Here is a 14,216-nt window from a genome sequence, read left to right on the forward strand (position 1 = left end):
CTGTGCAAAAGCATTCCTCGACATGTGCGCCGAACCATCATCAATATTTCAATAAAAAAAAAACTTTGTGTTTCCGACCCAACACTCTCTTTCCAAACTATATTATCACCAAATTGCTCCATTCTCCTCTCATCACCGGTCGTGTTTTAGAGCCATCCGTGCGAGTGTATTTGTGCGTGTCTGTGTAATTGCCTTGCACGAAAGTTTTGTGCGCTTTATGCTTTACGCGAATGTTTTTCAGGAACCTTAATTTATGCGAGCCACAAAGAAGAGAAGAAGGAGAGAAAGACGAAGTTTAAAACGCATTCACATCTGCTGCTCCTTCTCTTTCGCTCTTTCTCTGTCGTTCTCAAAATGTTTTTATTTTTTACTGTTTTTTGCTTCTTACTTTGGGCACACCGGTCCTGAAAAGTTCGTCTCTCGTGGCTTGGTGGACCCACCGGCAATATGAAGACAAACACGAAATATTTTACTTGCCTCGAGAGCTCATCATTGCGCACTGTGGGAAACGAAATATTTATCTTGATTTGTTGAGATCTTTTTAAAGGGTTGGGTAGACATAAAATTTGAAAAATATTTGCAATGGAATTACATAAAAAAAATAAAATAGGTAAAATATTTTGATATACTGATATTTTGAAATTTTGAAATTTTGATATTCTGGTATCAATACAGTCCAGCCTCGATTATCCGAAGTTTCGATTATCCAAAGTTTATATTATCTGAAGTTCGATTATCCGAAGGTTTGTATGGGACTTCGGAGAATCGAATCACGAACAAAACATTTTTCTTTTTTTTTCATTTTCTTGTTTTTAACATAAAATTCGAGTTCTGTGACCCCATTTAGTCAAATTTGAGTTGTTGATTGCCTATTTAAAAACAAAATGCATTTTTTCAATATTGCATCACCGCCATTTTGCCGCCATCTTAGATTTAAAGTTTTTAAATCATTCTAGCGTAGTTTAGGGGTCACACCTAACCGAAAAAAAAAATATTTTCGTGATTCGATAATCCAAAGTTTCGATTAGTTATAACCACACATTGCATCCCACCGTGCCAAGGTAGGAAGCATGGCCCGAAGGGCTTCAGCTACCGCATGGGCCAGCCTGCCGGCTTGGCGCAACAACAACGTCCACGGTCTCTCCGATGCACTGGCACTGAAAGACACGGAGAGAAGAGGCCAAAAATTTTCGCTAAAAACTCTTCACAGCCGGCACTGCTCAAGAGGTCCCATAAGAAAAAGGCAAAAACCCGAGTGTATGTTTTCCTTCCGTCTCTTTCACACTCCCTGCCATGCCGGTTTTATGCTTTCGGCTTATGTTCACGCGCGCGACCATGCTGCCCATGCTGCTGCTGTCTCTGTGTGGGTAAGCCGGGTGCGCAGAAGAGAAAGAGAGTGCGATTCCAGGCAACAACAGCAGTCCCACAGCGCAGAGCCTGCGTTGAGTCCGTTGCGCGCGGATCGCTTCTTCCAGAACACGTCGCGTTCGTTCCCTCCAGGTCGTCCAGGTTGACGTCGTCGTTTAGCCGAGAGAGCTTAGCCGTATTTCGGACATTTTTTTTGCAGTTTTTCTGCAATCGTGAGTGTGTGTCTGTGTGTGGTTTTTATCGCTTATTTTCGCGACGACCCAAAAGATTGCCGGCCGGCCGGCTTGCAGTAACGACCGGTAATCGATACATATCCAAGAACCGGCTTTCGTGGTGGAGTTCGCGATCGTTATCTCTTCAACGTCCGAAATCGTCGACGACGATGCAGTTCCTTCGTCACAGGCAGCAGAATCAGTCGCAGCAGCAGCAGAATCGGTAGAAGAAGAGTCGATAACGACTACGGACTGCTGGTTCAGCGGACACCGGACAGCTCTCCAGCGGCGAAGCCTCCGGCTTTGGAATTCATTTGAATAATTTGAATTCGGGTGACGGGAAGTGATATTTATTACCTGAGCCACGGTTGGTGTGGCGAAGATGATGCAGTCTTCCTTGTACGGATCGTGAGAATATATCTCTCCTCGAAAAAAAGTGTGGATTTGCGTGGATCCAAAAGCGAAGGGAGAGTGAGGAAGGAAACCTCTTGAGCCAAATCAAAGAATTTGGCGCTTCGTTTGAATTGTGTAGTGTGTGGAGTTCAGTTCTCCCTAACCTCGTCCAAGATTTGTTTTGTGTTGAGTTCGGAAAACGGCTAATTCCTCGAGGAAAATAATTGAATTAGCGTGAGTGAATAAGTGAGATAATGCTATAATCAAGCCAAATAGAGCTTGATTATAATTATTTTGAAAAGTTTTTTTTTTCGGTGAGAAATCCTCACCGCCAAAAAGTGTATGTGTGTGGCTGTAGTGGCGGGGGAGAGTGATTTTCCAATCCATTCAATCAAAATATAATAAAGCGCGCCCCAACAAAGCAAAGGTAAAGTTCGCGCGCCCAGTGAAACCATAGATATGGGCAAATTAAGCAATTACCTGCCAGTGCTGGTGGCGTTAGTGTTGGTGGTGGCCGCCGTAGGAGTAGAAGCGGCGACGGCCATCGAACCGGTCCGGCACAAGTGGACCCGGTCGGAGATTATGGATGCCAACGGATTGTATCTGCTCGAGTGGAAGGTCGACCACAAGGACATCGTGTTCACGGTGACCGTGAATACCAGAGGATTTATAGGGCTGGGATTTTCGCACAAGTCGGAGCGGATGAGCGGATCGGACCTGGTGCTGGCCTGGGTTGACGATCGCACCGGGAAGCCGAGTGTGCTGGTAAGTTTGTTGAATTTAGACCTTTTCGTTCTAGATTATGTTTACCACAAACAAGGACATCCAATAACAAAATCCAAATTCAGTAAACTCAAAAAACATTTAAATTTGGTTGACGATTTAATTTTCAGAACAGCTGAATCGACAGTGCATCGCATTTTTCTTTTTTTATTCAGGAATTAAAAATATATTTGCCACGAAATTAAAATACTAATTACTTTAATAAGACTTTCATGAATTCGTTAAACTGACCACTCTATACAGTAGAAAAACTCTAGTCATATCTTTTCAGCGTTTTTCTCAAATACCTAAAAATTTGGATTGTAATTTGACTGCTGATGATAATATTTTTAAAAAGTTTATGTGCCTTGACTTTGGCCTAAGTCGAGAGGACGAGCAAGAAAATAATACATAAATTTAAAATTTAAATAAATTACAGGTTATGGCTTCAATACTTCGATGACTAAAGTGTTGTATTAGAGGAGCGTAGTCATCAATTAGACACTTTTGGTTTTCAACTTTCAATCATTTTTGTATTTTTTCATCAGCATTTTATAATGAGATTTTTGTTTCCGTCACATCGCCTTTTTTGGAACACACTATTATACACTAGAAAATCATTTTTGAGGCAACAATTTTTTTTGCGGAACTTTTAATCGAAATTTCACAAAACTTTAGGCAGGGCAAAAAAAATATGAAAATTGAAATAACAAACCATAGTTTCAACATTTGAAAAAGTGTTTTAAAATGCATTTTCACTAGTTGTTGTTTTGCAATCATTAGTTTAAAAAAAAAGTAACATTTGACGAAAACAAAAAAAAATAGCGGAAAAAAAGTTTTTGCGTTACTTATCGAAAATTTTCATAAGTTCAAAGGATTTTTTAATAAATATTTTAAATTGATTTCAGCTGATTGCACTTGAGTTTCCATCGACATTTTAAAAATTGAAAAAAAAATGCCCTATGATTTTTGGTCCGATTTTGAAGAGGGGGGTGACAAAGACTTTTAAAAATATTTTCAAAAAATAAATGCATTTAAAATTTGTTTTCAGTTTATTGCACGTTGAGGTGACAAGAAACATGTTTTTTTTTTGAAAATCTTAAGAGATACCCCCTGGCTCGACTCTTTAGGTAAACAAAAGTAACTGTGCTAATTTTGAGCCAAATCGGTTAAGGTTTAAGGGTTGATATTGATCATTGAAATTTGTTCGTCGAAGTCGAAAAAAGCAAAAAAAAACAAAATTTCCTTAAAAGGTGGCGTTAAATGTGTCGAATCAATCAAAACTCGAAGATCACAAAACGATCCGAGTTAACCCTGACGAGTTATCAGCGATTTATAGAAGACGTTTTTGTATGAAAAAAACCTTTACCGATTTGGCTCAAAATTGGCACCGTTACTCTTTTTTACCTTAAGAATCAAGCCAGGGGTTATCCATGATGACGATTTATTATGCACGTCTATAACCAATGAAATTTTGATTTTGTTTTATTTGTATTTTTGCCCTCGGACTCTAATTATTTTTTTGCTGCGGCCTTATTTGAATTTTTAAGCAAAATTAAAAATAAATAAAAAAACATGTTTTTATTAGACTGTTTTTTATTCTGATTAAAAAGAGCAAAAACTTTCACAAAAGATTCATTCTTTCTCATTAAAAATCGATCCAATCGTTTCCGAGTTGTCCTGAGTTCAAAAATGAGGGCTTATTACGTATAACTGAGAAAAACTCATTTTTTACAATATTCAAACTTTGAGAGGTTGTGTCTCACCAACCAGCCATCCGATCAAGATGGTCAAACAAAGAAATTTGTAGGATATTTCAAAGCATTTCAAAAATAAATTTGCAGGACTTTTCCTTAAAATAGTATTTTTAAATTGCACAACAAACTAAAATTCTCAAAATGATTTTTTAAATTGTGTTTGACATAAATTTCAATGTTTAAAAAAATAAAAAAATCAAAAAGTCATATTTTCGGTACCAGATTTCGCACAATCCTAAACTCTATGCCTCATTTATCCCATGAAACATATTGGAAAATTTCGATTTTTTTCACTAACCTATTTTGTTCTGATAACTCCAAACCATAACCTATGACATTGTCGAAGATCAAAAATTCCCTTCTCAAGATACAGATTCTCGAATATTCACATAACTACCCATTTTGGCTGAACAGCTCCCAAAATTGTATGAAGTCAAGAAAATAGAAAACCTAATCATGTAAAATGGCTTCTTGTTAAAAAAATGCATGGAATAACTTTTATCCAAATCAATGGTCAAATATTGCAAACTGGAATATAAAAATAAATGCTGCAAATTTCGAAAAAAAAAAATCTAAATCGGACTCTAAATTCACAGGAAAAACAATATTTGTTTAAAAATATTACTGTTTTGCCTTCCTCACCTTACTGAGGAAAGGCTATAAAATCACTCGAAAAATGAACTTCTTAATTCGACCTCGTAGACCCACCTTCACGTATACATATCGACTCAGAATCATGTTCTGAGCAAATGTATGTGTGGATGTGTGTTGGTGGGTGGACAAAAAAATTGTCACTCGATTATCTCCGGACTGGATGAACGGATTTTGACCGTATTAGTCTCATTCGATCCGTCTTGGGGTCCCATAGGTCTCTATTTAAATTCAGCAAGTTAAGTTAAGTGCTTCAAAAGTTATGCAAAAAAAAACGATGTTGGCGTGTGTCCGGAAGATTGTAAAAAGGGTGGTTTTTGCAAGAAAACCTATCATATTATACATTTTCAGAAAAGTATTAAAAAGACCTTTCCAATGAGCCTAAAATATTGAAGATCTGACAACCCTATCAAAAGTTATTAGCACTTAAGTGTTATTTATACACTTTTTGGAGGCCAGATCTCATATATTTCAATGAAAATGATGTCCGGGTTCATCATGCGACCTGTCGCTAGTTAGATAATCGAAAGATCTTTCAAATGAGCCTAAAACATCGAAGATCTGACAACCCTATCAAATGTTATTAGCACTTAAGTGTTATTTATACACTTTTTTGAGGGCCGGATCTCAGATATTTCAATGAAAATAATGTCCAGGTCCATCATGCTACCCGTCGCTAGTTAGAAAATCACAAGACCTTTCAAATGAGCCTAAAACATCAAGGATCTGACAACCCTATCAAAAGTTATTGGCACTTAAGAGTTATTTATACACTTTTTAGAGGTCGGATTTCAGATATTGTGATAAAAATATTGTCTGAACCTTCCATGCGAACTATCGTTGGATAGGTTTTTTTATCAGACCTTGCCGATGAACCAGAAATATTGAAGGTCTGCGAACCCTATCAAAAGAAATGAGTAATAAAGTTGATTTGTTAAACATGTTAAGGGGGAATGTTGCTATTTTTACTGAATGTATTGACTTTATGAATGTGAGGAAGGCACCAACCACCTAAAGGTGGATTAAGTAACGTTTGTTGTTAAAACAGCTAAGGCCAATGCAAATTTAATTTCATGTTTTGTCTTACTTTCAGAATTTTGATTAAAAATCAGAGGACAATTGCTAAAAATTTAAACTTTCATTGAAAAAAAAACATGTGAAAATCCGTTGTAAACTATTTGTACAACGTTAATTAATTAAAATTTAATAACGATTAATCTTTCAAATGTGTTCCAGACCATGGCAAATCTCTCAATTTCTAGTTCCCTATTCACTGCAACAACTGGTGGGCACATCAAGCTACAAAAAATGCTTTTCTACACGTGCCGTATGGCTCATCCAAAAATACGCTGTCGAAGCCATCAAACGCGTGGTCCCTGGACGAGACCCACTTTGTTCGCAAAGTATCCCTCAACCCAAAAAAAGAACCTTTCGAAGCTCGTACTACGCCACTGACTGACGACTGCTGCCGTTCATTATTCATGCCCCAAAACACCAAGCCCAGCAGCTGCCGGTAGACAGAGTACTCTGCTTTCAAGGATGTAACGTCGTCGTCGTCGTCGTCGTCGCTGCTTTCCTGTGGTGGCATTCGAAAATAAAGACAGCAGCTGTACATCGACGGAACATGTAGGCCATCGAATGCTGTTGAACTTCCTTCTTTTGCTGTTGCCACAATTATGGCTTGCAGTTCTTCGTCGAACCACGTGACTGTCTCTCTCTCTCTCTCTCTGGGTTGAGGAAACTTTCAAAACAACATGAACACGTTGTTGTTTCTCCGAGGAAGAAGGGAAAGGCCGCCCCAAACTACTTTCCAGAGTGTCGCTTGGGCTTACAGGATGCCGGGTGCAAAGTGCTGAACACGTTGCATCGTCAACGTTCAATCAGGGCTCCCTTTTTTCCTGACGGAGGATATCTGGTGTCTTCTGGCAGGCAATCAGGCGCATAGAATGTGGTCTCTTAATTTGAAATGTAGACACGTGTCATTGGCATGCTCAACTTTTTCTCTTATCTTCATTAGTTCATAGTAGTTGGTAATCCCAGATGAACTGCAATCATTGAAATGTCGACAGCCCCTGTAATCCGCTCGAAACGCAAATCCTACACCAGAGATTCGTCCTTACAAACCTTCTTCCGAGGCACTCTGTTGCGCATATGTGCCTCCACAGCATCAGAATCAGCCCTCTTTTGATACACTCGAAAAGTAATAATAGGATGAAGCACATGTGTGTATGTGTGTGTGTGATGGGTATTTTCCACCAGGATAATTATGTGTACGAGAGAATTGCCGCATATGTTCGGAGGGAAAGTTTTTCGAAGCCCCGAAAAAAAAACAATGTATAAAATGTTAAAATGTGCTGAATGCGGGGATGATGACGGGGAGAGAAGTGGCATCTGCTCGATCCAGGGCCAGGAATGAGAGGGCTTCTGAATTTTTATTCGCATCAGCAACAGAGCAACTTTTGGTAGGCCAGATGACTGGAAGATTAGGATGGCCGAGTTTAATCCTTAAATTATGATTTTTGTAAAACTAATTTCAACAAAAGTTAAATGATGTCATTTAATGCTTAAAAGGTATGAATTATAGCATTGCCACATTTTTGCGATTGGCTGATACCGTGACCGGGGTGTATTTTCCAATTTTCCAACTTCTCAAGATTATTATTTTTAAAACATGTACTGGACAAGGCCACACAAGGTCCATACACTATTTTTGAAAAAAGTTTTTTCAACAGTGTTTAAAAAAACAGCTGCGTTGAAATCTTTATTCGAATTCCGGGATGACTTTGATAGTCTTGTTTAAATCAGATTTAAGGTGTTCAAATTTTATTTTTATGTCAAATGTACCATCACTAAGGTTTCCATCACTAAGGTTTTTAAGAAAAAAAAGCAATGTTTATATTTCGTTAACAAAGTTTATAAGCTTTTTAACAAAATTCTGTCATCAGGGGTGACATTGGGACTGGGGGTGAGATTGGGTCATACAAAAATGCTGAAATTTTATGACTCAATCTCACCCCCCAGACCCATTGTCAAATTGTTAAAAACTCACAATTTTGCCCAGAATTCGATAAAACTAGTTTTGTTTGGAAAAATATCGATTCATATTCCATTTTGGGATGTGTGACAAAAGGTCGAAATACATAAGGTCGAATGGACAAAAGGTCGAATGCCACAAGTTCGAAAGACATAAGGTCGATTGGACAAAAAATCGTAAGTGGACAAAAGGTCGAATGGACAAAACGTCGAAAGGACAGAAGGTCCAATGTGAAAAAATGAAACAAATAATTATAATTATAAACTTCAAAAAATTCTTGAAAAAAATTTTTTTTGCAGACAAATCTGATTTTTTCTGTGAGTTATCCTTGGTTTATCCATCTTTTTAGTAATGATCTTTTTTTTATTAAATAAACAGAATAACTTCCTAACCATTTTTTTAAGATTTTCATTTTTTAAAACATGAGCAGTTCTTCCAAAAAAAAGTTCGACTTCTAAAATATTTTTTAACTTTTTATTTTATTATTAAAAACAGCATTTTCTTATTTGTCGTAATATTTTTGTGAGTTTTTCCATTCTTTCAAACATGAGCAGTTCTAGGTCGACTTCTATAATATTTTTTAAGTTTTTTTTAATTAAACAACCTTTTCTTTGTGAGTTTTTCCATTTTTCAAATGTGAGCAGTTCTTCAAAAAAAGTTGAATTCTTTAAAATTGAATATTGTTGCAAGTTTTCTATCCTTTTTAAATATATCTTTAATGGTCGCAATAGATCCTAAGAAAAATCTGACTTCAAAAACATAGCTGTATATATAAAAAAAATCGATCGTATTTATTTATAATGTTTAAGATTAATAAAGACTAAGTTTTCACATTTTTTATTTCAAAAACGAATAATATTTATTATTTACAAACATATGTTACCGTAAACTGGGGTGACTTTGATAGCCCGGGGTGACTTTGATAGGTTTTTCAAATGCCCGTTAAATTAATATCAAAACATTTTTCAGAATTTTGAGTATGTAAGCATTAAGGGATAGCTTATTATCGAACATATATGCAAAAAATAGACCGTTACATTGGATGTATCAAAATTAGTAGCCATATCTTATTTCTGTCAATGTCACCCCGGACTATCAAAGTCACCCCAGTTTACGGTACCTTCTTCTAGTGGAAAATTGTCTAAAGAATCCGGAAATGCATTCTGTTTTCCGATTCAAAAACATGTTCATTGAGAAAACCATGACACTTTGAAAATATTAAAATAATGGTATTCATCAACATTTTAACATTTTAATTTTTAATACATAACTACACCCAAAATTCAGAGTCGAGATAATCGTTCTCTCAAAATTTATTGAGGGCTCAGTGCCAAAATCGATAGAATAATGGTACCAACTCACACCATCATAACAAATGAGTTCATTCGTTAGTTGAATCAATAAACAACAAGTGTCATACATCGACTTCTGACTTCTCTTTGATCACCAAACTGTGGTGGCCGAGGCAGCTAAGTCATTGGATTGGTTTGTCAAAGGTCTCTGGTTCGATTCCCGTTGTCGACACTTTTGGTTTTTTGTTTGACGGATGAACTTTTTTTGCAAATGAACCTCGAGAGAATAGTTCTATCGCCCATCTCGAGCTGTGTTCTCTGCGTCCGTGAATGGTACCACTATTCTCTCGACTCGAGACCATCATTCTCTCGGACTAGCGCTGCCAGTTTTGGGTGTAACTTTTCAAAATTTTATGGAAACTTCTTTTTGAAGTACTGTGAACATTTCTCTACCATGGTGACTACCAGCGTGACTCCATAGCAATCCGTAAATATTTAATTTGTACTCTTCATTTTGCTGAAAAATCTCAAACCTAACAAAGTCCTAAAAAGAATTTCCTGATCAAGACTTTTCAGATATAAAGTTGATACCGTAAAACGGGGTGACTTTGATAGGTTTTCGATTTTTCCGCAAAATGGAGAGTACAATTAAAATACGTAAGGAATGGTTTAGAAACATACTGACCGTGGTAGAGAAGTGTTCAAAGTACCTCAAGCAGAACTTTTCATAACATTTTGACAAGTTTAAAAAGTTAGTTAACTATCGTTAAGAAAATGTTGATGAAAGTCATTATTTTAAACTTCTCAAAGTGTTATGATTTTCTCAAAGAACATGTTTTTTAATCGGAAAACGGAATGCATTTTCGGATTCTTTGGACAATTTTCCACTAGGAGAAGGTTAGAAAAGTTTGTAAATAATAAATAATATGTGTTTTTGAAACACAATTGGGTACTAAAGCCCTGTGTCAATTTTTATGTACAACGGTAAAAAACACGATCAAAAACCATTTCTGATCACTTTTTTCATTTTAATGCAAAAAAAATGACAAGACAACATTTTTTCGATGGATCAACTATGTTCCCTTTGGAACGTAGGAGTTTTTCTGTCAAGAAGGACCGCGAGGATAATTTTTCAAAATAGATTTTAAAATCCATTTTAAACTCTTTGTTGTCGTACAAAGGGTAATTGTACTCAGAAAAATAAGCTTTATCGCTGTAAACAATAATATCAGCAATCTAAGCTTCATTTTAGGACCCAATTAAAAAAAATCTCAAAATTTGTAGGCAATTTCAGTTGAACAAATTTCATTTAAAATGTGAAAACTTGTGATTCGTGCTTTGAATTCAGTATAAAATGCAATATAAATCGATAATTTTATAAACAAAACTAGTTTAAACAAATTTCAGGCAAAATTCCGACTTTTTAACAATTTTACCTAAAATTTATATGTATTTTGTCAAAAAGCTTGTAAACTTAGTTAACTAAATATAAAAATTGATTTTTGTTTTCTTAAAAACTATATCAGCTATACCATCTCTAAGTACATTTAGCGTACAAATAAAGTTTGAACATCTTGAATATGATTCTAACAAGAAAAACTATGACTATCAAAGTCACCCCGGAATTAAAACTAAGAATTTTAACGTAACTATTTTTCTAAACGTTATTGAAAAAACTTTTTTTCCGAAATAGGGCATAGACTTTGTGTAGTCTACCCCAGTACATGTTTTAAAAATAATAATCTTGAGAAAAACCTTACCTGTTGTAAAATATTCTAAAAACAAATTGAAATCCTATCACAGTCACCCCGGTTTACGGTACATGAAGAACTTTTTTTATTTCACTTTTTTCAACTAAAAATTAATTCCAAACATTTCATTTTTTAAATGTTATGTTATGTTTGAGGGTAACGCCGTTTTTCCTTTATTGCAGTAAATTTCTTAAATTTGTCAAAATTAATTTTATACCAATGCCTTAATAGCATCAGAATTTCCAGTTTTTGTTGTTCAAAATGGTTAAAATCTAATAATATTTTTAATCTTCAATTTCACAACTAGTTCACAAAAACAGCAAAAAGAATCAAAAAGTTACCCTATTCAGTGCTTCAGGAAGTTTGACTCTACGTTTTCGCACCAGAGTAAAAATTATATTGAGCCCACTCCAGGCAGCACACGCCGGGGCTCGTCGACATGTGTTGTGAATCGCTTTTCGAACCGCCTTATTGATGAAATTTCCCATTCAAATTCTCGTACGGCGGAACAATCCTTTGAAAAGTTGTAACTTTGTTTAATGCGCGCGTGAAGCTTTTCGGATTTTGCATGAGCCGAATTACGGGTTTTCAGTCCTTGAAGGATTTCGCACCGTGTGTGAGAGGAGGAAGTAGGTATTATTTTTCATGTTGAATAATTAAATTGACTGATTGCATCACGCAGCGAATGCTATCAATTTTCATCCCAACAAAACAAGGTAACGTGCTGTCATCACGGCGCCAAATCTCACCCACAATGTAAGACATTTGTACTAACACACTAATTAGCCGCAGAAGATGGCACGTCAACAAGATTTATCGACTAATTTCGACCCCTAAGATTGAACCTGACAGAGAACCAGGAAAGTCCCGAGGAAGTTCTACATTTCACTCCCAGCCCAAGATACGGTTTCGACACGATGACACATTTGGGGAAATGTACACAATTTGGATGCAAATTCGAAAACCGAATTGCTATCTGTCGTTCCATCTGTATACTGGAGCTCTGTTTATTTTGGTTACTTTGTGATTGGAATCCAAAACAGAAAAGGTGAACAGATTTTTTTCGGATTGGCAATTCCAGAGTTTAGTACTTTAATAAAAACGAGAAGCGATTCTCTTAGGTACATTGAACTTTTAAAATGATTAGGAGAGTTCTCTTACTTTCATTTAAGAGTCATTGAAACTCACTTATGTGTTCATTGAGGTTCCAAGATTAAAATTTATGTTTCAAACATGACATAAAACTACCTTTCATTCATGTTTCCAGACCAAAACTACGCACCAGTGAAGGTCAAAATTCACATAAATCACAATGAGTTCTATCAAAGTTGTCGGTATTGTCTTCTCCCCGCGCCGGAGAGTTTCGCTTCAGCGATCTGGAACCTGACTGGCGGCAACAGCATGTGCAGACACCATAAAACTCCAGTCTGGTCTTCCGATGTTGCCTGGGTACACTGGAAATCTCGCCAAATCTAATTACTCCCCGGCTGACGGTTCGCCAAATCTGCGTGTAACTCAACGTCATCGTGTTTACCAACCCAGAACCAGGCCAGCAGCAGGCAATATATTTCGGTTTTTGCACAAAGTTTGTTCTGCCTGTTTCATACCGGTGACTTTTAATCTATCGCAGCGAAAAAGCTCACCACTCAATCGTGAATAAGAAATAAAGTGGAAGAGAGAAAAGTTGAGCTTATTTTTTCCGCCTATCTGCATTTGATGTTTCAATAACTGGTTTGTAATTGAATTAAAAGAAAACAGTGCCGAATCATAAAGGAACGGTCAGTTTTGTTTCCCCATGGAAGATCTTTTTTTTTCGTTCCAGAGCGGAACAATAAGTTGAAAAATCAGCGTTTTATGAAAAGGAAAAAAAACAGCAAAGCTCGCCCGCCGAAGCAGGGTAAATAAAATGTGAAGAGATTTTTTTTACGGGTTTTATTTGGGTTCTGTTTTCGCTATCCGACCGTTTTTTGAGCTCAGTACTTATTTGCATTTGGGTTTTCGTCGAGTGGTTCGTCAGTGATATCCACACTGGTCTCATGGCAATCGTGCCAGATAAAACACTCAATTGACCCTTTTGTTCGAATATGTTTTTTGGACTGAACTTTTGAAGTTTTGCTTCTAGCATCAATTACTCACTGAAATTGCACTTTTTGACTTCAGGACATTCAAACAATATATTGGATATTTAATGATAAACATTTGCATGGATACCAATAAAGATTAAAAATGTTCATTAATCTACAATTTTATTACGACCTGAACTCATCAATCAAGAACAAAAAAGCTCTTTGTGTATTTGTACCTGAGCAATTCTCTGAGATTTCGGTCATTCGATTTTTTCTGTATTTTTTAATCCGGCTGAAACTTTTTTGGTGCCTTCGGTATGCCCAAAGAAGCCATTTTGCATCATTAGTTTGTCCATATAATTTTCCATACAAATTTGGCAGCTGTCCATACAAAAATGATATGTAAAAATTCAAAAATCTGTATCTTTTGAAGGAATTTTTTGATCGATTTGGTGTCTTCGGCAAAGTTGTAGGTATGGATATGGACTACACTGAAAAAAATGATACACGGTAAAAAAATTTGGTGATTTTAATTTAACTTTTTGTCACTAAAACTTGATTTGCAAAAAAACACTATTTTTATTTTTTATTTTTGATATGTTTTAGAGGACATAAAATGCCAACTTTTCAGAAATTTCCAGAATGGGCAAAAATCTTTGACCGAGTTATGATTTTTGAATCAATACAGATTTTTCAAAAAATCGAAATATTGTCGCAAAAATTTCAACTTCATTTTTCGATGTAAAATCGAATTTGCAATCAAAAGTACTTCAGTGAATTTTTGATAAAGTTCACCGTTTTCAAGTTATAACCATTTTTAGGTAACTTTTTTGAAAATAGTCGCAGTTTTTCATTTTTTTAAATTAGTGCCCATGTTTGCCCATCTTTGAAAAAAATAGTTTTGAAAAGCTGAGAAAATTCTCTATATTT

The 14,216-nt window shown here is 36.0% G+C and overlaps 1 protein-coding gene across 1 annotated transcript in view; it reads left to right on the top strand.

Moving 5' to 3' along the window:
• The first annotated feature begins 1,444 nt into the window (after window positions 1-1,444).
• Window positions 1,445-14,216, top strand: part of LOC6051429 (MOXD1 homolog 1) — a 100,515-nt gene continuing 87,743 nt past the window's right edge. The window contains exon 1 of the mRNA XM_038254823.1: window positions 1,445-2,738. Coding sequence (XP_038110751.1) covers window positions 2,433-2,738 — 306 coding nt within the window. The 5' untranslated portion in view covers window positions 1,445-2,432. The remainder of the gene's footprint in view (window positions 2,739-14,216) is intronic.

The sequence above is a fragment of the Culex quinquefasciatus genome, chromosome 2 (genome assembly GCF_015732765.1).
Source record: "Culex quinquefasciatus strain JHB chromosome 2, VPISU_Cqui_1.0_pri_paternal, whole genome shotgun sequence".
Taxonomy (NCBI): domain Eukaryota; kingdom Metazoa; phylum Arthropoda; class Insecta; order Diptera; family Culicidae; genus Culex; species Culex quinquefasciatus.